Source organism: Oryctolagus cuniculus, chromosome 10 (genome assembly GCF_051225735.1).
Source record: "Oryctolagus cuniculus isolate XC-2025 breed Fujian yellow rabbit chromosome 10, ASM5122573v1, whole genome shotgun sequence".
Taxonomy (NCBI): Eukaryota; Metazoa; Chordata; class Mammalia; order Lagomorpha; family Leporidae; genus Oryctolagus; species Oryctolagus cuniculus.
The window spans coordinates 54,428,743-54,451,788 of NC_142876.1; the positions used below are offsets into that span (position 1 = coordinate 54,428,743).

Consider the following 23,046-nt stretch of genomic DNA (forward strand, 5'->3'; position numbering starts at 1 on the left):
TTTGCCATGTGTTTATCCTAAGTTGTAGGCCTGGTGAGGAAAACATCAGCAAAAACATCTCAAGAGAAGACAACTCTCGTTCTGTTTTTGGGGGAAGAGAGACCGCTCTGGGTGTCAGATATCTCCTCTATGTGAAGCCCTTCACCAGCAAGGGGAAAACAGCTGTGCATCACTTACCTCCGCTAGGAAATCCGCCTCATTATCTGCTGAGATGTTTAAGCCCGAAACAGCATTGAACAGTTCTCGTTCACTAAGTGCTTCCTTCACTCCTCCTTTCTGGAAAAACTGGTACAGAAATGGGAGGAAGTCAGCAGGAGGTGTTGGGAAGATTCTCTTATAAACTAAACACAGGGAATACGCGTGTATTCTCCTTCCACCATTTTTCAGCACTTGATTTTTCCACGTCAACTAACTATGCTAGCTTCAGTTTGCTTATCATTCTATTTGACACATCTCTCCTACCTTCTGGATTTAGTTCACCACACTTAACGTTTATGACTATAGAAATGAGTGGCATATACAGTAGTTCCCACTTATCTGTGTGAGATATGCCGAAGACCGTGGACAGTATTACGCTTTGTATATACTAAATTCTTTCACAATTTTTCATATGGTGAAGTTTAATTTAAAAATTAGGCACAGGAAAGAGATTAACAACTATTTAATAATAAAAAAGAACAATTTTAACAATAGACTGTAATAAATGTTATGTGAATGTGGCCTCTCAAAATCTTCCTGTCTTGTACTCACCCTTCTTCTTGTGATAATGTGAGGTGACACATGCCTACATGATGCGATGACGTGAGGTGAACGACACAGGCCTTGTAACGCAGCACTAGGCCACTCCGTAAAGGTTACCTGAACATGAGCACTTCCACACTGCAACAGTCAACCTGGTAACAGGCAGCTATTCGATGACTAACGGGGGGAAGCTGGACAAAGGAGTGATTGGTGTCCTAGGCAGGACAGGGTGAGATTTCACCAGACTATTCAGAAGCGTGTACAATTTAAAACTCATGAATTGTTTACTTCTAGAATTTTCCACTTCATATCTTTGGACTTAAATTGACTGTAGGCAACCGAAAGGATAAAGGAGGACTACTGTATAAAATTATTTGGCACTGCTTTGAAATGTGCAGATGCAATACACTAACTCCCAAGAACTAAAATTTTTTTTTTAACTTTTATTTAATGAATATAAATTTCCAAAGTATGGCTTATGGATTACAATGGCTTCCCCCCCATAACGTCCCTCCCACCCGCAACCCTCCCCTTTCCCACTCCCTCTCCCCTTCCATTCACATCAAGATTCATTTCCTATTCTCTTTATATACAGAAGATCAGTTTAGCATACATTAAGTAAAGATTTCAACAGTTTGCTCCCACACAGAAACATAAAGTGAAAAATAATAGATGATTTTTTAAATGATGATGAAATCAGATCAGACCTATTGTCATGTTTAATCCCAGTGAGAGTCAAGTTGGGAATTGGTAATTTTTTTTTTTTTTTACAGAAGATCAGTTAGTATACATTAAGTAAAGATTTCAACAGTTTGCACCCCCATAGAAACACAAAGTGAAATATACTGTTTGAGTACTCGTTATAGTATTAAATCTCAAAGTATAGCACATTAAGGACAGAGATCCCACATGAGGAGTAAGTGCACAGTGACTCCTGTTGTTGACTTTACAAATTGACACTCCTGTTTATGGCATCAGTAATCTCCCTATGCACCAGTCATGAGTTTCCAAGGCTATGGAAGCCCCTTGAGTTCTCCGACTCTTATCTTGTTTAGACAAGGTCATAGTCAAAGTGGAGGTTCTCTCCTCCCTTCAGAGAAAGGTACCTCCTTCTTTGAAGACCTGCCAAGAACTAAAATTTTCAAGTGGGTTTAGGGGTTATTTCCAATATGTGGTTATTGTATGCTTTAGAAAAATCCTTACTACCTCAATCTGTTGCTAACCATCCATTTGCTTAGAAACGGCAAACAAATGTGACCCAACTCTGTGCTTACTGAGTTTTACCTTCTCTTTACTCTCTCATAGTGGCGGTGAGCAGACACCATCCCACTAAGGAGACTGTCCTTTTCTCAGTGGTGATGACAATGGCATTAAGCATACAGGCTTACTGTGTACAGGCTGAGCATCCCTTATCCAGAACCTGGAACCAGAAGTGTTTTGGGTTGTTTTCAGTCTTTGGTATTTGCGTGCATATGTATCTTGGGGATGGGACAAAAGTCTAAACAGGAAATTCATTTATACTTTGTATATAATTTATACACAAAGCCTGAGGGTAATTTTATACAATAATTTGGTTCATCTAATTTTTGACTGCAACCTGATACATGAGGTCAGGTGTGGAGGTTTCCACTTATGCTATTATGTCAGCACTCGATGAGTTTCAGATGTAAGCACTTTGGATTTCAGATTTTTGGATTAGGAATGCTCACCCTGTATTAGCTTGTTAAAAGCACTGTTCAAGTTGCTTTAGTATTAGGTGTCAAAGGCAAAACTCCCTTGGAAAGTTTGCCCAAAATGTCAGACACAGAATCAAATTCTTGCTGAAAATGAACACTAATCTTTACTTCCTTATCCTAAAAATAGCCAGTATCCCTTCCTTCAGTGTCTAAGAGCATGTCTTCATACTTACCATAAGGGTGAGAGAAATATTTTGGGCCTGTTACATCTCACCAAAAAAAAGTACCGATTTGCATGCCTACCTGGGAGACATTCCTGCAGTCACGGAATAAGAACTCCAAGCCATGAGGGTGGGTTGGTTCTACGGACTGACTGACGTCGATCAACCAGACCTATTTAAATAGGGAACATACACCAATATATTTGCAATCAACAATTTACATGGAGAAATTTAATCCGAACATTAACAAAATGTGCTCCTCACCTTCCCGGCATGCCACAGCATGTTGTACTCACTGAGGTCAGCGTGTACAAGAGTACATTCATTATACAACTGCTGCATCAACTGTGAGGGGGAAAGGCAAAGATTTAGGAAATTAAGGAACAATCCTAATTTACCTACAAAACTAAAATGTTTAACTGCATCAGTGGTTTCCAAAAAGAAAAAACAAGGTTTAAAAACAGGACAGGGCTTTTACTGTTGTTGGTGTTTTAAGTGGAATGTGGGAACAGTGAGACAATGGAGATCAGCGCATGACCCTTACCCATAGGACAGCAAAGTCAGGAGGTCAATGGTCAGTCCTGGATTCCCACACTGGGTCTGTGGTCACTAACTAGAGGACCCTTGGTAAGACTTCCTTTTACGAAAGGACAAATGTCCTATTTAGATCTCTAGGGGGTTTATACAAGGGTACTTCAAAAAACTGGAAAGTGGAATTACAAGTTAAATTTGGGTGCAAACCCACATGGGAGACCAGGGAAGGCACCTGGCTCCAGGCTTCAGATCAGCGAGGTGCGCCGGCCACAGCAGCCACTGAGGGGTGAGCCAACAGAAAAGGAAGACCTTTCTCTCTGTCTATCTCTCACTGTCCACTCTGTCAAAAAAAAAAAAAAAAAAAAAAAAAATTGGGTGCAAAGGGATTTTGAAATCCATGTAGCTTTTTCATGATATGCCTTTCCCATTAACTTTTTGAAGACCCCTCATACACCTCCCAGGTGAAAAGTACTTCCTGCCAGATATGGTACAAAGGAGCCAATTCTTTTAAATCAAGTGGCATTGTGTATTCGTTATTGATGGTGACTACTAGTCTTGTAGTAGAAATCAACATTAATGCATTTGCTGCCAGCCTTACAGAATTAACTAGGAAAGGTTCATCACTACTGCATCTCTTCCCTGGCCACCATGCTTCCCAAAGCAGCAAGAAAAATGGATTTGATTTTCCTTTCAGTGTTTTCCTATTGGACGTACAGAAAGATCAGTTCTCTGGTTATAGCTTAACAAACCAATCGTGACAACAATGTTCAATTAAAGCCACACAGAGAAATGATGACTGTCTTAGGAACAATTCCTTTCCTTTTCAAGATGTATCTATTTATTTAAAAGGCAGAGCAACAGTGAAAGAGAGAGAGAGAAAGAGAAAGGAAAGCGAGAGAAGATCTTCCATCACCCTTTGGTTTACTCCCCAAATGGCCACAATGGCTGGGGTTGACTGAGACCGAAGCCAGGAACACAAAACTCCATCCAAGTCTTCCATGTGGGTTGCAGGGGCCCAAGCACTTGGCTTGTCCCCACTGCTTTCCCAGGTGCATTAGGAGGGAGCTGGATCGGAAGTCGTGCATCCAGGACTCGATTCGGAGTTCCAATATGGGATGCTAGAGTCACAAGCTGGGGCTTAACCTGCTGCACCACAATGCCAGTCCCAGGAGCATTTTCTTAAGCTAAAAAGTCCTTAGATTGGATGCAACTGCTGTTCCAAGCATGACTAGCTTCCTTAAGATTCCTGTCTTCAACACCTGAACTATTTTCAATTCTCATCACCATTTTCTTATATACACTGAGACCAAATCTGAATCTGCTTCACTGTAATTTTCATCTCAACATCTTATATATATACATTTACAATATCTTATATATATACATTTAAAGATTTATTTATTTATTTGAAAGGAAGAGTTACAGAGAGGCAGAGACAAAGGCAGAGAGAGAGAAGTCTTCCACCCACTGGTTCACTTCCAAAATGGCCGCAACTGCCAGAGCTGCACCAATCCGAAGCCAGGAGCTTCTTACAGGTCTCCCACGCGGGTAAAGGGGCCCAAGGACTTGGACCATCTTCTACTGCTTTCCAAGGCCACAGCAGAGAGCTGGATCGGAAGTGGAGCAGCCGGGACTCGAACCAGCACCCATATGGGATGCCAGCACTGTAGGCGGCAGCTTTACCTGCTACACCACAGCGCCAGCAATATCTCATATATTGATATCTGATATCACAATAGATATGAGAGGTCTTCAAAAGTTCTTGTAAAATGCATATTTTGAAAAACTTGCACAGATTTCAATTTTTTTGTACCAAAAAAACATTTTATTCTGTTTCCCATGAACTTTTTGATGCTCTCTCATATTTCCTTCACTGAGATCCATGCAAACAAACTAAGAAGGCACTATCCCTGCTAAATGTAGTAACAGTGATTCTATTTAATGAAGTTGAGATCTGTAGCTTTACGACCTATTGCATTCTCTTGTCCATAAGTCTGTTAAGTTTTTCAAAGCTACTCTAAAGACACACAAATATTGATAGAAAAAGACAACTCTTCAGTGTTAGCATTCCCTCACAAACTTCAGTCTGTTCTTACTACATCATTTTGAAATAGTACTATCTAAGAAGTTTTTTTTTTTTTTTTTTTAAGTTTACAAGAGGGGCAGGCATTTGGCCCAGCAGTTAAGCCACTGCTTGGGACACCCACATTCCATACTGGAGTGCCAAGATTCAAGTCCCACATTTGCTCTCCATTCCAGCTTCCTGCTAAAGTATACACATGAGGCAGCAGGTGATGGTCCAAGTACTTTGGTTCCTGCCACCAATGTGGAAGGCTCTGATTGAGATCCAGGCTCCTGGCTATGGCGTGGCCTGGCCCAGCCCTGGCTGTTGTGGGCATTTTAGAAGTGAACCAGCAAAGGAAAGAACTCATGCTCTCTGTTTCTCTGCCTTTCAAATAAACAAATAATAAAGAAATAAATTTTTTAAAAGTTTATAGGAACTTTTTAGAAGTTGGCACGTGAATGCTTTCAAAGGCACACTTACATGAAGAGTTTGGTAGTAAGCTTCTTTCATTTCTTCACTACTGAGCTTTACTTCTTTTAATTTAGGGGCTGGAACTTGGTCATGACCAATAAAAGACATAACTAAAATGTGTTTCTTGAGCAGTACAACTGTTGGACAAGGAATTCCAGCTTTCTGCATTCTATATAGAAAGAAATGAGAATGTAAAGATCAGGTGAAGAAAATACAGCATTTATTCAACAAATATTTAACCAGGGCTGTAAGGAACTGGCACTCTAATCTACCTGGCAATGTGGGGATACAAAGACAGTAAGACACAGCCTCTGCCCTGAAGCAACCCACGGGCTGGGTAGAAATGACCATCCATGAGGAGATAGGTACAGTGCCGATGCACGTCTCCTGCTGCAGAGGTATGAGTAGGAGTTATGGAATCACAGAGCACTCAAGAAGTCTTATTAGAAGGAGAGATGGGGAACAGGACTTAGCCAGATTAAGAGAGTGCCAGGAAATACATGGAGACATTCAAAAGCACAGTCTGGGGAATTCAGATTAACCCACAAAGCTAGGTGTGCAAATGGCAGGAAGCGTAATATAGGTTGAGGTTACAGAGACAGGCAAGCTTCATGTCACAAACGAGCTTTGAATTTAAACTAAAGACTATAGAAAGTTGTTGAAGAGTTTTAAAAAGGCAAAGGATGAGATCTCAGTAACAAAACAGAGATGATTCACTAGAACAGCAAGATTCACTAGAAAATGATTCTACTTGGAAGTTCTAAGCAGAATTATTTTGCAACTAATAAATATGGATAATTACTTTTGAAAGCAAACATCTTTACAAAAGAACAAATTAAGCTTTCAAAAGATTAAGATTATGGGAACAGTTATTAAGGAAAAGGGCTATTTCTTATTTTCTTGGTTGATAAAACAAATTCCTTAATAAGAAAATAAACTGCTTAGAGAATTGTGAAACAGGTCCAATAAATTAAATAAAAATAATTTGATTGGTAAGATGCTACCCCCACCAAACTAAGAAGTTAGATGTCATAAACTATATTTTTAGAAAAAGGGAAATCATTATATTAAGGCTAACTGGCAGCCAGAAACTTTATTTCTAGAGAAAGACAATTTAAAAGAGAATACTGAGGCATACAATAAAATGTCTTAAACAGAAAACACCTTGTTTTCCCTCAAACTTCACTGAGGAAAAGAAAAAGAAAATGGCTTTTTCATCTTAAAAGTATAACTCAGATAATATATATGGAAATGTTTCCTTATGAAAAGCCTCATTAAATGCTAACATTTTAAGGCCTTTCATTATTTCAATAAAAGAATTTAAAGGAAAGCATAGATTGGTTTTTGCCTGGCTAGTAGGCAAAAATACAATAAGGTAACTACCAAGATTGTTCCAGCACAATGATTTTGTTTACCTTGTGAGATTGTGCATTTCTTTTTCTGCCCACATGCGGATGATCTTACGTGGATTTAGTTTACTGAAGCGATCTTTAAACCTGAAATCATCTTTAATATATTTGTCACGATTCTTAAACTCATTAAGGGTTGTTTTAAATACCTTGATGGCACATTCTGTAGGAATAGCTTTACTATCTTCCTTTTCATCCTCCATGCTAAATAAGAAAAGAAAATCAAGTCAGTGCAAGTTGCCAGCTGACAGGTAAAACAATTCCAAAACAAATCAATAACACTACCTTCTCTCAAAGTGTCAAGTCTTGTTTTATTATTTTATTCCTTCAAGTTTTGGATCTTAACAAAACCTTACATTTTGGTTTTATTTTTGAAGTAAAACACACTTCACCTTGTAGCTGCCTCAAGGCATCAGCATTAGCTGTTCTCTAGGGCAGAATGCTCTTCTACCTATCTTTGACACATCCTGGATGTGTCACCCGAATGCCACTTCAGAGAAGACTTCCTCATTTTACTCATCAGAACTATCACCATTCACTACAACACTGCCCTGTGTTAACTACTGGCACAGCACGTTATCCAGTAACTTACTGTTATCTTGGGGTGCGGGAGGGGGAAGCATACTCTATTAAAGCCGGGGCCTTTCTGTGCCCTTCACTGTATATCCTCCATACCCAGAAGAGGACCTGGTCCATGGTAGCTGCTCAAATATTTGGTGAGTGGATGAATTAGCTTTCACAGAGACAGATTACAGACTTTATACAAGGAAGCAAGTTCTAATAATCTAAAGACAGTATAAATTGAACAGGCTGGATTTTGCTATGATAAGCTCCCTCTCATTAGAACAGTTTAATGCAGTGGATAAGACATTGTCCAAATTACAACTGGGAAAATTCCTCTTTTGGAAGATTGATATGATATAGTCCAATTTATAAGACTGACCTTGGTCATTTTCCTACTAAGAAAAATTTTCCTGTTTCTTAGCAAAGTACATATGCCTTGGCCAAGTTTTTAAGGTTCTCCACACCAATTTCCACTGTGCTTCTACAGCTGTATTTTACTTCTTCTTCTTCTTTTTTTTTACAGGCAGAGTGGACAGCAAGAGAGACAGACAGACAGAAAGGTCTTCCTTTGCCGTTGGTTCACCCTCCAATCTCTATTTCTCCCTCCAATGCCTATTTCTAAAATCCAGGTTAAGACCTAACTTCATCCTGATGTTCTCCCTGAATGCGTCTGGCAATGCTTTGTTTCATTCTCTGTCCCTATCTTATCCAGGGCCTCACTTGTGTAACACACTATTATGTAATGGAGTAATTATTGGCTATAATGGTTCTAGCTGTAATGTTCTCCTCTCGACTACAGCATAAACTCTTAGAGTAAGCACAGCTTGTATTGTATTCCCTGCAAAACCTAGCACAAATTACTGTTCAAGTAACTGTTGATCACCTGGCCAACACAAGAGTGAGAAACCAGAAGAGCTTTGTGAGAGACAAAATTGAATTCTAAGCTCACCCCCAAGAACCCAAATCCCCTGCATAATCCTCTCCCTCTGAGTGTGGATAGGATAGCCACTGTCGGATTAGGTTACGTTGTGGCAACAGTGTTTGTGAGATTCAGTCTTCCCAGATTGCAAGAAGAGGCTCCTCCCCTGGCTTCCAAGTGAGCCAAGCCGCTGTGTGAAAGGGCCTGTGAAAAAGCCACATGGCAAGGAACTGTAGGGGCCAGAAATGACAGCAGCCTCCAGTTGACAGCCAACAAGAAAGTGGGAACCTCAGTCCTACAGTTGCAAGTAACTGTTTGGTGCCAAGGGAAGAGGACATAGAGCTGCAGAAAGGAATGTGACCCAGCCAATGCCGTCTGGTGAGATCCTGAGCAGAGAACACAGCTAACCAGGCCTGGACTTCCGGCTTGACTATGATAAAATATGGTATTCCTTCAAGATGCTAAATTTTGGTAATTTGTCACACAGCACAGAAAACCAACAAACTTTAGAGCGTGTACTTTCAGCTATGTATAACTCTTCAGTTTTGTTAACCTACAAATGCCAAAGTATCAATAACTATGTCAATTCTACCAGAAGGAAAGAGAACTTACTCCTTATAGCAAGGCAGCATTAAGTATAATGGAAAATGAACACAGGCAGTTGACAAAAAAAAAAAAAAAAAAGCCAATAAAGCACTTGAAAAAATGCGCAATGTTAATCAATTAAATAAGTGCACCCCAAAATACAGATGTTAATATTAGTGTGAAAAGTGAAAGATTAACTATGATAATACCCAGCACTGATGAGGATGAGGGAACAGTTAAGCTCCTCAATGGGAAACCCGGCAATGCCTACTGACACTCAGCATGTGTACAACCTGCAGATTTGACAAGCTCACAGGAAAAATTGCATCTGCCCTATTGTTAAAAGAGAAACTCAAATTCAAGATTTTTGAAGGTCTTTGTTGTGACCTTCAAACATTAAAAAAAAAAATTTTTAGATAAACTTTTTTTTCTTTTTTTTTTTGACAGGCAGAGTGGACAGCAAGAGAGACAGACAGACAGAAAGGTCTTCCTTTTGCCGTTGGTTCACCCTCCAATGGCCGCCGCAGCCGGCGCGCTGCAGCCGGTGCACCGCGCTGATCCGATGGCAGGAGCCAGGTGCTTCTCTTGGTCTCCCATGGGGTGCAGGGCCCAAGCACTTGGGCCATCCTCCACTGCACTCCCTGGCCACAGCAGAGAGCTGGCCTGGAAGAGGGGCAACCGGGACAGAATCCGGCGTCCCGACCAGGACTAGAACCCGGTGTGCCGGCGCCGCAAGGCGGAGGATTAGCCTAGTGAGCAGCGGCGCTGGCCTAGATAAACTTTTAATATATATATAAAAAAAAAAAAAATCAAGAAATTTCGCTTGCTACAGTACTCAGGCTCAGGGGCCTGAACTGTGTACAAAATCAGATATTCCCTATTCAATGAGGTCTTCCACTATTTAACAATGGGGAGAAATGCATAAGGTCTTTGGCCCAGTAATTTCATTGTTAGGAAAAAGGATATATTTGCCAAAGTACAGCAATATTTATGTAGAGGGATATTCCTGTATATTCCCTTTTGGAATGTACTTCTATTTAAAAACAGAGTGGTACAAACCAGCAATCTAGAAAGGTCTAAATTAGATGAACTGAGAAAACTAAGATTCCCAATATAGAGTGTAATCTCTTTTTGCATGAGCCAAGTAAACAACATATGCACAAAAATTTCTTTTCTCTGAAAAGGCCTCACTTCTCTGTTCCCTATGCCATTCTTCACTCACCTAAGTCCTGTGACAAAAGTCAGGTGGGTAAGATCTAAAATGGCTTACGATCTTTAAAAGACATTTCCTTAAATAATGTAAGCATTATTTGAAGGTACAATTTCTTAAAATAAGGATCAGACTTAAAAGGGAGGAATCAGTTACTGATCTAAACACATCTCCCTGAAGCCATGGTTTGAAAGACCACTGTAAAACTCAGGTTCAGATTCCATTGCACTTATAGATGTAGTATGATTACTAGAATGTAACAAATACAAAAAGACTGAAGGAGTCTACACAAAATCCTTAATGGCTACTTTCAGGTGGTAGAATGAGGGTGATCATGTCTTTCTTCCTACATTCCTAATTGTCCAGACTTTTCACAATAACACTCTTTAAATTACTCTGCTTGCCATGTAGTATTAACTGTGTCTTCTTCCCAAGCCATCAAGCTTGGGAAGAAGAACTAAGCTTTAGTTCTTATGACGGTATTGTATTGTGTTCATTTACCTCCCTCCATACGCATGGAAGACAACAGATTCCTTTCCTGTACTAATACAGCCAGTGATTGTCTCCAACATTCCAGAGTTGATCATTTTGTACATAAGTAAACGTGTCTTAGGATCGACTGCTTTTTCCTGTAAAAGATAAAGTGCTATAAGTGAAAATAATAGTTAATCATAAAATGTTTTCTGAGCCATTTCTAATCTCTAATATTCAAAATAAACATTTACTTTTTATTACTTAATTTACCTACATATACATAACAGGTTCCTAGAAGAGTGTTAACAAGATGAAATTAATTTCCATAAATGTAACTCTGATATCTTTGAAAGTGAGTATCTAAAAGAACATTACCACTCAGACACCTGAAGAGTGACATGAGATGAAGCACGGGGCCTCAGGACCTGGGGACCCGAGGGTTAGCTCAGAGACAGAAGGCTAGGAGCAGGGTCTGCTGATGATTCCAAGTTTGGGTCATAGGAATTAGGATTTCTTGAGGGGTGGGCCCAAGGGCTTGAGGTAGGGTGGGGAACCTTTTTTTCTACCAAGAGCCATTTGGATATTCATAACATAACTCACAGGCCACACAAAATCATCAACTTAAAAATCAGCCTGCTAAAAGTTTACTGAATTTCGAGTTTCACCTGCAGTTGCCTTGGCAGGGCCAGCTGGACATGGCCCATGGGTCAGATGTTGCCCCACCCCGGCTAAGGCAAAGGCACTTGACCAATGACCAAAGGGCAGGAGAGCCACTGAAGGACACTGCCTGGGGGGCAGCCTGGAGTTTCTGGGTGTTGATGTGGCACAAACTGGGCAAAAACAACTCAGGCGCAGTTTCCCACGCAGCCAGACCCACCCACAGCCTGCACTGGAGTGTCTAAGGATGAAGGTGTCCGTCAGCTGCGCCTCCACCTCACCCTTGGAGAGAAGCCAGTGTCTGCTCTCCTGCTGTGCTGCAAGACGCAGAAGGAGAAAACCCCCCAGAAGTCCAAGCTGGGGGAGAGATCAGCAGGAGCAGCCCTGTCCTCATAGCTCTTGGTGTGGCGTCCTAGCTTAGTCCCCTCCCTAAATGCAGAGACAAGTGGTAGGGACTGGGAGCAGGGAGCCTTAGGCCCCGCCAAGAGAGGCCTCTTCCCATAGCTGGAAGTGTACCATACATCCACAGCTGCCCTCTGAGTGGGACGCTGAAGTGGACCAAGCACAGGGGCAGCCCACGGTCCCAGGTAGTCTTGTGGCTCTGGTAATGTCTGGGACCAAACTTGGGGGCCCTAAGAGCAGTGCTCACGATTCTCTGACCTCTGGCACCTTTCCCTAAGCCCTAGTGCCCTTTCCCTTTGCTCCCCTAGAGAGAACCAATACAACTGCGGGAGGCAGCTCCCCTGCTATTCTCCAGGGCAACATGAGGGGACTGAAAGGTAAGGGGTTAATATTACTAGCTGCCCCCGATCCCAATTACAGCAATAAGCATGTCTCTCCATCTCTCTCCCAGGATTGTGGTCTGGACTGAATCCAGGTTCACAAGTAGACACCCTAGGGAGGCGGGGAGTGGACAAAGGAACACTTCGGGTGCCACAGAGACATGTACAGACGCTGTGACTCTCCATACAATGCTAAAACAAGAGAACCTCCTACTCCTTAACCCCTGACCACTTCCAGCTTCAGACCAGACCCCTTCCTCACCAGGTTAGGCATCCCCGGCACCTATCTGTGACTTCCCTGGCCCTTCTTTTGTCTTCTATAAAGACAGCACCTCTATTGGGGCCGGCGCTGTGGCATAGCGGGTAAAGCTGCCGCCTGCACATGGGTGCTGGTTCAAGTCCTGGCTGCTACACTTCCGATCTAACTCTCTGCTATGGCCTGGGAAAGCAGTAGAAGATGGCCCAAGTGCTTGGGCTCCTGCACCCATGCGGGAGACCCAGAAGAAGCTCCTGGCTCCTGGCTTCGGATCGGCGCAGCTCCGGTTGTTGTGGCCAACTGGGGAGTGAACCAATGGATAGAAGACCACTCTCTCTCTGCCTCTCCTTCTCTCTGTGTAACTCTGACTTTTAAGTAAATAAATAAATCTTAAAAAAAAAAAAAAAAAAAGACAGGACCTCTGCAATACACAGATACTCTTGGAGACTGAAGACCACACTGTTTCCTGCCAGCCGTGAGCTGGGACCCAACTCCAAAGGGTTAGGGTTAGGGTGAGCTTGTTCTGCTCACCTCTATGTGGTTCCCACCCAGCCCTGCCCTCAGCCTTTTCAGGTGCTTTGCCTAGAACTTTTAGACTCTGCTGTTAGTCTAAAAAAACAGACTGTAGATTTAAAAAAAAATAAACAGATACTAACTTAGAATCTTACTCTAGGGCAGGCATTTGACACAGCAGTGAAGAGGTTACTTGAGATGCCCATATCCCATACTGGAGTGCCTAGGTCTGAGTCCCAGCTCTGCTTCCAAATCCAGTTTCCTACTAATGTGCACGATGGAAGACAGCAGTGATGGCTTAGTAGTTGAGCACCTGTCACCCAGGTTGGAGGCCCAGACTGAGTACTGGGCTCCTGGCTTTGGCCTGGCCCGTACCCAGCTCTAGAGCAATCCTGGGAGGTGAACCAGTAGATGGAATATCTCTCTTTCTCACTGCCTTTTAAAACAAATAATTTTTTTAAAAATCTTATTTATCACTTAAATAATTCTAACATTCAAAAAATTCTTTATTACTTTATGGAAAGGTTTATTAAATTAGTTTAGTCTCAAAATATGAAACACTATCTTCATTAATTAGAGACTGTTAGGTCAAATGTCAATAATACAGGAGTCTTCAAATTGAAAAGTTCACGAAAAATGCAAAACTTATGCAAGGATTTCAAATTTTTTTACACCAAAATACTTGTCCTTAATTCCATTTTCCATGAACTTTTTGAAGTGTCCTTGTATAAAAGGAAATAGTTTTTTAAAAAGATTTATTTATTTGAGAAAGTTGGGCGGGTGGGGGAGAGAGGGATAGAAAAAGAGACTTTCCATTAGCTGGTTCACTCCCCAAATGGCTGGGTCTGGGCCAGACTGAAACCAGGAGTCAGGAGCTTCACTCAGGTCTCCCATGTGGTGCAAGGGTCCAAGCACTGGGCCATTTCCTCTGTTTTTCCCAGGCACAGTAGCAGGGAGCTGGATTGGAAGTGGGGCAGCCAGGACTCTAACTAGCACTCATATGGGATGCCAGCATTGCGGCTTAACCTGTTATGCCACAGTGCTAGACCAAGGAATAATTTTTTTTAAAGCATCCAGCAACAGTCAGCTGCAATGGAAACCATAGTCTGATTTAGTTAAGGTCACTAAAATGTGAGTTTTCAATAAGTGGTTAAAAACCATTCTATTAAATCTGAAGAGTCAAATAGCAAAGTTGCTTGAGATGTATTTACGTATCTGAGACTTGAAAAGCTAAGCTCATAAGAAATATAAAACATGAAGTTTTGTTGCTCCCCACCACCCCCAAGCATGAAGTTTTCTAAGATGACTATTTCCATTAAAGAAAAAAAACCAAGTGTCCTTACTGCAGTAGAATGCTCCTTCTTCTCATGGAGACGGGCGCTTCGGCGCTCCTCTGAGTAGGCATGTTGTTTCAAAGCATTAAAAACATGGTTTGATAGTTTTAAATCCATTCCAATTCCATCTCCAACCTGAAACCCAGGTGCAAACTGCCAAAGGAAGAAGAATTAGAACCTGAATACTCTAAGGTAGGGACAGTTTTAACAAACAGCAACAATGAGAAGACTAGTTTTCACTTGGCTGACATACTATCAAAACAGAATCCACCGGGACTACAGAGAAAAGTAACTCTCGAATGGAAAGAGGAGTAACACTGTTTAAGAAATTACAGCCCAAAGGAAAGTGTTTTCTTTATGCACAGGAAACATTCAATTACACCTAAAACTAAGGTCTTTCAGCATACACTTTGTACTTCTCTTCTACATCAGCCAAAGACCATATCATTATATTGTGAAGCCTACAACAAAAGTTACTAAAGAAATACAGTTTCAAAATTATTTTTGGGGAATGGGTTAATAATTTTGGGGAATGGGTTACTATAGTAAACTATGCCCATCGCATCTATGACAATTATGTTTTACAGCTCAACAATCCAATAAGGCAGCTACTAGCCATATGTCTCCAGATTTAAGTTAATTAACATCAAAATTAAATTTAATATTCACTTTCTCAGTTGTACAACCAAATTTCAGGTACTCAGTAACAAATGTGGCTGCCATACTGGAAAGCACAGATAAAGAATATTTCCATTATCACAGCAGATTCTACTGAAAGCACTGCTCTAGAGACAGATTCGGCATATTTCTAGAAATGATATAACTTAATATTTATATAAAAAGAATTTGTACTCCAAAGCCAAAATGTTCTATATTAGCTATAATATTTATAAAAGTTAAAATGCTACTTTAAATACATACCTAGTTATATATGTATTTATTTGTATTTTATTTATGTGACAGGTAGAGAGAGAGTGTGTGCCCATCAGCTGATTCATCCTCCAAATGCTCAGAATAGCTGGGACTGGGCTGGGCTAAAGCTGGGAGCTAGGAATCCAATCCAGTTCTCTCCCGTGGGTGGCAACAGCTGCCTCCCAAGGACCCACTTAGCAGGAAGCTGCAGTCAGAAGCCAGAGCTAGGAACAAACCCAGGTACTCGAATGTGATATGCAGGAAACCTAACCCATGTCTTAACTGCTAGGCCAAATGCCTGTTCCTAGAATGTTAGTTTTTAAAGTTATATTTCATTTCTGATTTTGCGCAGTTCAGACACAAGATTAAAAAAAATTCAAAAAGTAAGAACAGAGGTAGGCACTGTGTCATAGCAGGTTAAGGTCACCACCTGCAACACCAGCATCCTATATGGGCACTGGATCAAGTCTTGGCTGATCCACTTCTGATCTTCTGATCCAGCTTTCTGCTAATGGCCTGGCAAAAACAGCAGAAGATGGTCCAAGTACTTGGGATCCTGTCACCCATGTGGGAGACCTAGATAAAGCTCCTGGCTTCAACTGGACCCATCCCTGGCTACTGTAGCCATCTGGGAAGTGGGCCAGCAGATAGAAGATCTCTATCCCTCTCTCTCTGTATTTCAAACAAATAAAAAAAAATCTTTAAAAAAGTTTTTTTTTTTTTTTTAAGAACAAATGTTGCATGAGAACTATTTCTAAATTTTATAATCAATGTAAGCCAAACTAGTCTTTTTTTCTTTTAATATTGTATTATTTTGGGATACTTAATAGTGTTATTAGTGGCTGGGTTTTCAGGGCATTGCTATATGGTCCTGTAAAATATTTTTTAAAAGGAAGACAGATAATTTTAGAAATTTAAGATACTATATTTAGATTACTATTAAAACTTATTCAAACAAAAGTCTCAATTCAGAGGCAGATCTTTCCATAACTTACATTTTCCATTCTTGCTGTGTTCTTTCTCCCACACACTACTTCATCATGTTTGGTGGTGATGTCTTTTCCTTTTCCAATAAAACCCTTTTTGGGGGTAGGAACAGGTTTTGCTAAAGGTAAATAAAACAAACTAAGCATATAAAAATAGCAAAAGTTAAATTGTAGCATTCAACATTGTCTGAAAAGACATATGGATCTAATAAGAGTAAATGACCAGGTATGATTCAAAGATAACTAGAAAATGAAAAGGGTTCCCTGGAAAAATTCCCATGTTTAGTCCCCTGTCTTGCTCCCGGAAAACAGCGGCACTGATACCTGGTATGTAGGGATCATCACGAGTGTCCTGCCAGTCAACCTCATCTTCAGAGCTATCACTGTCTTCAAAGGGATGCACTTTTCGATAATTTTCAAAAGAAATAGAAACTTAAAGGCAAAAATAGTTGAAGCTTTATTTAGGAGCACAGAACAAGCACTTTCTACCACCCGAAGTCGTTGTCACAATAAGCTAAGAGTACCTTTGCTATCTCCATTGAATTTTTTTTCTTCACGCCTCAGCTGTGCATCATATTCTCTGTCAAATTCCATCTGTAGCATCTGCGCCAGCATTAGGTCACTGGAAGTGTCAATGTTTTCTCCAGATATAAATGGTCCGTCAACAACACTATTCAAAATAAGGTGATATAAACCGATATAATGTGTCTGTGCAGACAGAACCCATCAAATCAGAGTAGGATATGCATTTAAGTGTCAAATCTGTACTGAACAACGGGAAGGAAGTCTACAAACTATTTGCCTACACTTGCCTAGCCAGCCTCACGCCAAAAGCATGTCCCTTTAAGAGCACCAAGTAGCATTAAGAGAGCTAGAGCCTACCCTAAAACCCAATTGCGACCCCAAATGTATTTGTTCTGTGTTCTACTCAAGAAGAGACAAATATTTATGAAAATGACAAATTACAAACACTTGATTAAAACTATACCTCATCTAGTTCAATGCTGCATTAACATGAAATAACAAAACTCAAAAGAGAAACAGTGGTTTGTCCATGATAATACTGAAAACTAGGCACAGAGGACCCAAATTCAGGTATCAGTGCACTCCCACTATGGTATTCCTTCTACTGCACTGCTTTTCTAATGTATTTCCTAATCATCTGTCATGATAATCATGAATCAAGTCCTAAAACTTTGTAATAAGCTGCTAGGTGGAAGGATGTAAATTTTACTTACGCCACTTCAGGAAAAGCAGCAGCTTCTTCTTCTAACTGCAATTCTTTAGCCAACTGTTCACTCATGACATCAGCCAAAGAACAGGACATTGTATTTTGAGGAGTGGCCCATGGACACTATTAAAAAAAGAAAAAGAGCTAGCTAAATTGATAATAATGAAACAACTTGGAAATAAGGTTATTTTTGAGAAAGAAACTAGTTAAATCAGCCCCAAGTGAATGATAAGCTACTTGCAGAAATTACCTTAGACATGTAAATATCTCCCAGCTCAAATCTAACTGGGATAAGTACAACCACAACAGCCAAAAGTGCTTTCTGGAGTTGGCCCTGTGGCGTAGCAGGTTAAGGCGCTGCCTGCAATGCCAGTATCCCACATGGTACCGATTCAACTCCTGGCTTCTCCACTTCTGATCTGGGTCCCTAATAATGTACCTGGAAAGCACGGACAACGGCCCAAATACTTGGGCCCCTGTATCCATGTGGGAGACCCAGATGAAGATTCTGGCACCTGGCTTCAGCCAAGCCCAGCCCTGTTGTGGCCTTTTGGGGAGTAAACCAGCAGATGGAAGCTCTCTCTCTCTCTGTCTCTCTCTCTCTCTGTCTCTCCCTTTCAAATCAATAAAAGTGATTTCTAACTTGCTTGGTAGGTAAGTCCTTACAGCTGAGGTCAAGTACCAGTGTATCACCCCACTAGCCAGTAAGTTTAAATAACTCCCTTTGTTCCAACTTCTTGCTCACCTAGCAACCTTCTGCTTATAATGTGGCTTCCTCAGTAGATTTTCTTACAACAGACTGTACTAAACAGCACAATCCAAAACCCACTTACAAGTTATGCCTCACTTTAATTTAAATATTTAGTCTTTTAAGCATAACAGTGTCAGTCTCTCTCAAGACATCATGGTATATGGAAAGGCAAAAACAAGAAAACAAAATTATATTTTTGAACTCTAGAAGCTGAGAAACAGCCTCTTGAAACAGTACATATGGAAAAGTAATATCCTGTAAGGGTCCTCTTGAGCAGTCGGCCATCTAGTTGGTCTTCCTCAGTAACAACACTGCCTCAGCCTTCTTGAAATTAAACTCCAGATTTACCTCACAATTTTCCTGATTCCTAACTAACCTTTCTGCTTGCAATCTTGCTTGTTTCAGTTCTCTGTAAAACACAATAGCTTTTCTTAAATGCAAATTTGATAGGCTTAGTTTCCTTATTTAAATCTTTTATTTTTTCTTTTAGAAATGTCAAGTGATTTTTTCTTTTCCTTTATTTATTAAAGATCCCCTTTTCATTTATTTGAAAAGCAGAGTCACAGAGAGGGAGAAGCAGAAAGAAAAAGAAAGAGACATCAGCCATCTGCTGGTTCACACCCCAGATGGCCACAATGGCCAGGGCTGGGCCAGGCCAAAGCCAGGAGCATGGAGCTTCCCCTGGGTCTCCCACATGGGCGCAGAGACCCAAGCACTTGGGCCATCTTGCATTGTTTTCCCAGGTGCATTAGTAGGGAGCTGGATTGAAAGTGGAGCAGCTGGGACTCTAATTGGCACCCGTAAAGGATGCTGGCATCGCAGGTGGAGGCTTAACATGTCACAGTGTCAGCCCCTGACTTTTTCTTTTTGAAAAAGATTTGTTTATTTGAAAGGCAGAATGACAGGGAAAAACAGAAAGAGAATGATGTTTCATCTGCTGGCTCACTTTCCAGATGACTACAACAGCTAGCGTTGGTCCAGGCCAAAGCCAGGAGCCTGAGACTCAATCCAGGTCTCCCAGGTGGGTGGCAAGGCCCTAGCACTGGGGGCATCTTCTAGTGCTTTCCCAGGCACATTAGCAGGGAGCTGGATCGGAAGCAGAACAGCCTGGACTCTAGCCAGATTTCACATGGGATGCTGGTGTCACAGGTGCAGGCTTAACCCACTGTGTCACAATGCCAGCTCCATATAGTTAATTGTCCTACTGCCCCCCCTCCCTTTTTTTTTAAGATTTCTTTTATTTACTTGAAAGACACAGAGAAAGAGGGAGAGACAGTGATCTATCCACTGGTTCACTTCCCAGATGGCCACATGGCCAGGGCTGGGCCAGACCAAAGCCAGGAGCCTGGAGCTTCATCCAGGTGGATGCAGGGGCCCAAGCACTTGGACTAACCTCTCCCAGGCACAATTAGCAGGGACTCAAACCAGCACCCAACACCAACCCCCCACTGCCTTTAGATAAAACCCAAACTCATTCCTTACTCTACTACTATTGAGTATCTGAAACAGACTGCAGCACAGCATGGGATCTATATTAGCCACAAACCTGAGTGTAGTTGGCCTAGGCCATCTAGCTGCTCTAAGGGCCTATTGGTGTAATTCTTGGAGACAACTGGGCAACTGACCCTTGTTTAGTTCCATGTCATTTAGGCCTGGGAATTTACTTGGCACTGGCTGTAAGGGTGGGGTATCTAAGGGCTAAACTATAACTACATTTATGCCTGGGTGAATTAGAGTCAGGTTTTTCCTAGTCTCACTTGGAGTAAAAACATGCACCTACCTACAACAGCCTAGGGCAGAACCGTTCCAGCCTTATGAAAGGCCAGACTCAGAGAAAACAGGAAGGCTTCCTGAAGGTCTGAAGTAACCTCCATTCACTCAGAGCTAACGAGCCACTGAACACTCTACTGCTGAGGATTTTTAGGCCTGGCATCTTGATGCTCTCTGTAATCCAGACAGCAGAGCTAATCTCTGGCCATGCAACTTCCTTCTGTATCCACCAGTACAAGATAATGGCTGTGGCAGAGCCTACAAAGACTTGTCTGATCAGTTTCAAAGATCAGGTTCCAAAAGGCAGATGACTCTTCTCTAAGAATTCTTAACTATATATGGCAATGACTAATAGTGTAACAGACAACATTTAAACATTCAATATATTTGTATCACTTGACTAAATCTACATAACTTCCATAGATTATTTAAATCATACAATAATAAGGTAGGTACAATATCATCCCCATTTTTACATTTAGAAACAGACACGGAAAGATTTTGTTTTTAACCCAAGATTACACTGTTGATGAACTTGAGCAAGGTAACAGGACTCTATGGCTGCACTCTCAGGTACCAGTGAGTGTATGTAGTGGAATCCTCTGTCATCTTGTTACTTCTTGGTAAATTAAACACTTTATTAAATGCTACAATAGGAGCCGGTATTGTGGTAGAACGGATAAAGCCACTGCCTGCAATGCTGGCATCCCATATGGGCGATAGTTTGAGTCCCAGCTGCTCCACTTTTGATCCAGCTCTCTGCTAATGTGCCTGGGAAAGCAGTAGGCAATGGTCCAAGTGCTTGGGACCTTGCACCAATGTAGGAGACCTGGAAAAAGCTCCGGGCTCCTGGCTTCAGCCTGGCCCCGCTCCAGCTGTTGTGGCCATTTGGGGAGTGAACCAGCAGATGGAAGATCTCTCCCTCGGTCTCCCCACTTCTCTCTCTGAAACTCTGCCTTTCAAGTAAACACAATAAATCTTTTTTTAAAATGCTAAAATAATAATAATAAATCTAAGGTGATGGGGCAGTGGGAAGGGAGAACTCCATAATCTTTCTATTCTAAGTACACAAAGTCCCTTCCTGATAGTCTCAGAAATATAACCCTCCCAGAGCATCAAGACCCGCTGGGAAACGCCACACAATTCCTTCCAGTTATTTAGTCTGACTTCAAAGGATATCCATCACACCCATAACAAGTTTTCTGATTCTTTTTTCCTGTTGCTAAAGAACCTTAAAGAAAGTCCATTTCCCTCTCCTCTGGGAAACTGTCACTGGTAAACTGTATTCTTGGGGTTCTTCTTTGCTAACACATTCTCCCACACCTAGCTGGCTACAACAGGAACTTAACCCCCTTTCCATACAGTTCCTAAAGATGTGCCCCTAACTGCCTGTCCCACTTTTTATAAAAAGTTTTAGGCACAAGCAATGTGGCACATCAGGTTAAGCTGGCACCCACATCCCACACCATGGTGAATGGGATCGAGTCCCACCTCCACTTCGGATCCAGCTCCCTGCTAATGCACCTAGCAGGCAGCAGATGAGGCCTAAATACTTGAGTACCTGCCACCGACATGGGAGACCTGGGTGGAGTTCCAGGCTCCCAGCTTCAGCCTGGCCCAGCCCTGGCTGTTGTAGGTGTCTGGGGAATGAACCAGCAGATGGAACTTCTCTCTACCCTTACCCCATCTGATTCTCTGTCTCTTGTCACTTTTACCTTTCAAATAAACTTAAAAATAAGAAAACAGAAAAAAGGTTTTACTGAAAACCATTATAGGGAAAGAATCAAGTAAAATAAAAAATAGCAAATATAAAAGAGGTACATAATAGCCAAAATGCAATCTTCTCTTCAAAGTCCAAAGAACCAACCTACAGAAAGGTCCCTTTTCTAATCATGAAGCTAGAAGATAAAATCTAGATGTAATATTTGAGTCATTTTACATGTCCAGACAACCTATTAAAAATTAGAATATTTTCTATTTACAGAAAAATTGAAAAATCTCAAAATATCCCATACCACTTCCCCTACTATTAATATCTTGCATTAATACCGTATACCTGTCACAAGTAACAAACCTACATTACTACTATTAACCAAAGCCCATATGTTATCCTGATTTCCTGAGTTTTCCCCTAGTGTCCTTTTCTATTCAGAATTCCGACCAGGACACCGTGTTACATTCACTGCCATATCTCCTTAAACTTCTCTTGGGGATGAGTGTGGCCTGGCAGTGAGGACTCCTGCTCTCATACTGAAGTGTGTAGGCTCCATGCTCAGCTCTGCTCCTGACTTCAGCTTTCTGTTGATGCATTCGCTGGGAGGCCGTGGTGATGGATCAAGTAATCAGGTTCCTGTCACCCATGTGGGAGAGCTGGATTGAGTTCCCGGCTCTGGGCTTTGGCCTGACTCAGCCCCAATCATTGTGGCATCTGGGGAGTAAACCAGTGGATGGGATATCTATCTCCCTCTCTCCTTCTCAATTTTTAAAAAAAATTCCTCTTGGCTGTGAGTTTCTCAGACTTTGTTTCCAATAACCTTGACCATTTTGAGGAGTACCGTTTATCCATGTTTTAGGTTGTTTCTTCACTTTTACCTACACTTTGCCACTCCTCCCTTTTTGGAATATCTTCCCAAATTATTTTTCCATAATAGCAGTTCAGCATTGTGTAACTGGCAATCTGGGACACTGGGAGAGGAGTCCACGTGCTCAAAATGTTCATAATTTGTACCAAGACATTTTCTTTTTTTTAACTCTCATTCTCTCAAAAGTATGGTGCTTTCAGTGGATGACATCACTACCCTCAGGAGGAATGGAACGTGTGCCTTGTGTATTCTTGTGTTTTCTAAAGCTCTAAATTTAGAAAATAAATGCATTTATTTTTAAAAGATTTATTTACTTATTTGAAAGAGCTACACAGAGAGAGGAGAGGCAGAGAGAGAGAGAGAGAGAGAGAGAGAAAGAAAGATAAGTCTTCCATCTGCTGGT

General features: G+C 41.4%; 1 protein-coding gene across 1 annotated transcript in view; it reads right to left on the reverse strand.

Moving 5' to 3' along the window:
- Nucleotides 1–23,046, reverse strand: part of RIOK3 (RIO kinase 3) — a 28,333-nt gene that overhangs the window by 2,379 nt on the left and 2,908 nt on the right. Inside the window, exons 2-12 of the mRNA XM_002713456.6 lie at nucleotides 17,548–17,663; nucleotides 16,834–16,979; nucleotides 16,634–16,741; nucleotides 16,319–16,428; nucleotides 14,421–14,564; nucleotides 10,897–11,024; nucleotides 7,124–7,321; nucleotides 5,718–5,877; nucleotides 2,903–2,983; nucleotides 2,721–2,810; nucleotides 178–285 (exon numbers count right to left, since the gene is read on the reverse strand). Coding sequence (XP_002713502.2) covers nucleotides 178–285; nucleotides 2,721–2,810; nucleotides 2,903–2,983; nucleotides 5,718–5,877; nucleotides 7,124–7,321; nucleotides 10,897–11,024; nucleotides 14,421–14,564; nucleotides 16,319–16,428; nucleotides 16,634–16,741; nucleotides 16,834–16,979; nucleotides 17,548–17,663 — 1,389 coding nt within the window. The remainder of the gene's footprint in view (nucleotides 1–177; nucleotides 286–2,720; nucleotides 2,811–2,902; nucleotides 2,984–5,717; nucleotides 5,878–7,123; nucleotides 7,322–10,896; nucleotides 11,025–14,420; nucleotides 14,565–16,318; nucleotides 16,429–16,633; nucleotides 16,742–16,833; nucleotides 16,980–17,547; nucleotides 17,664–23,046) is intronic.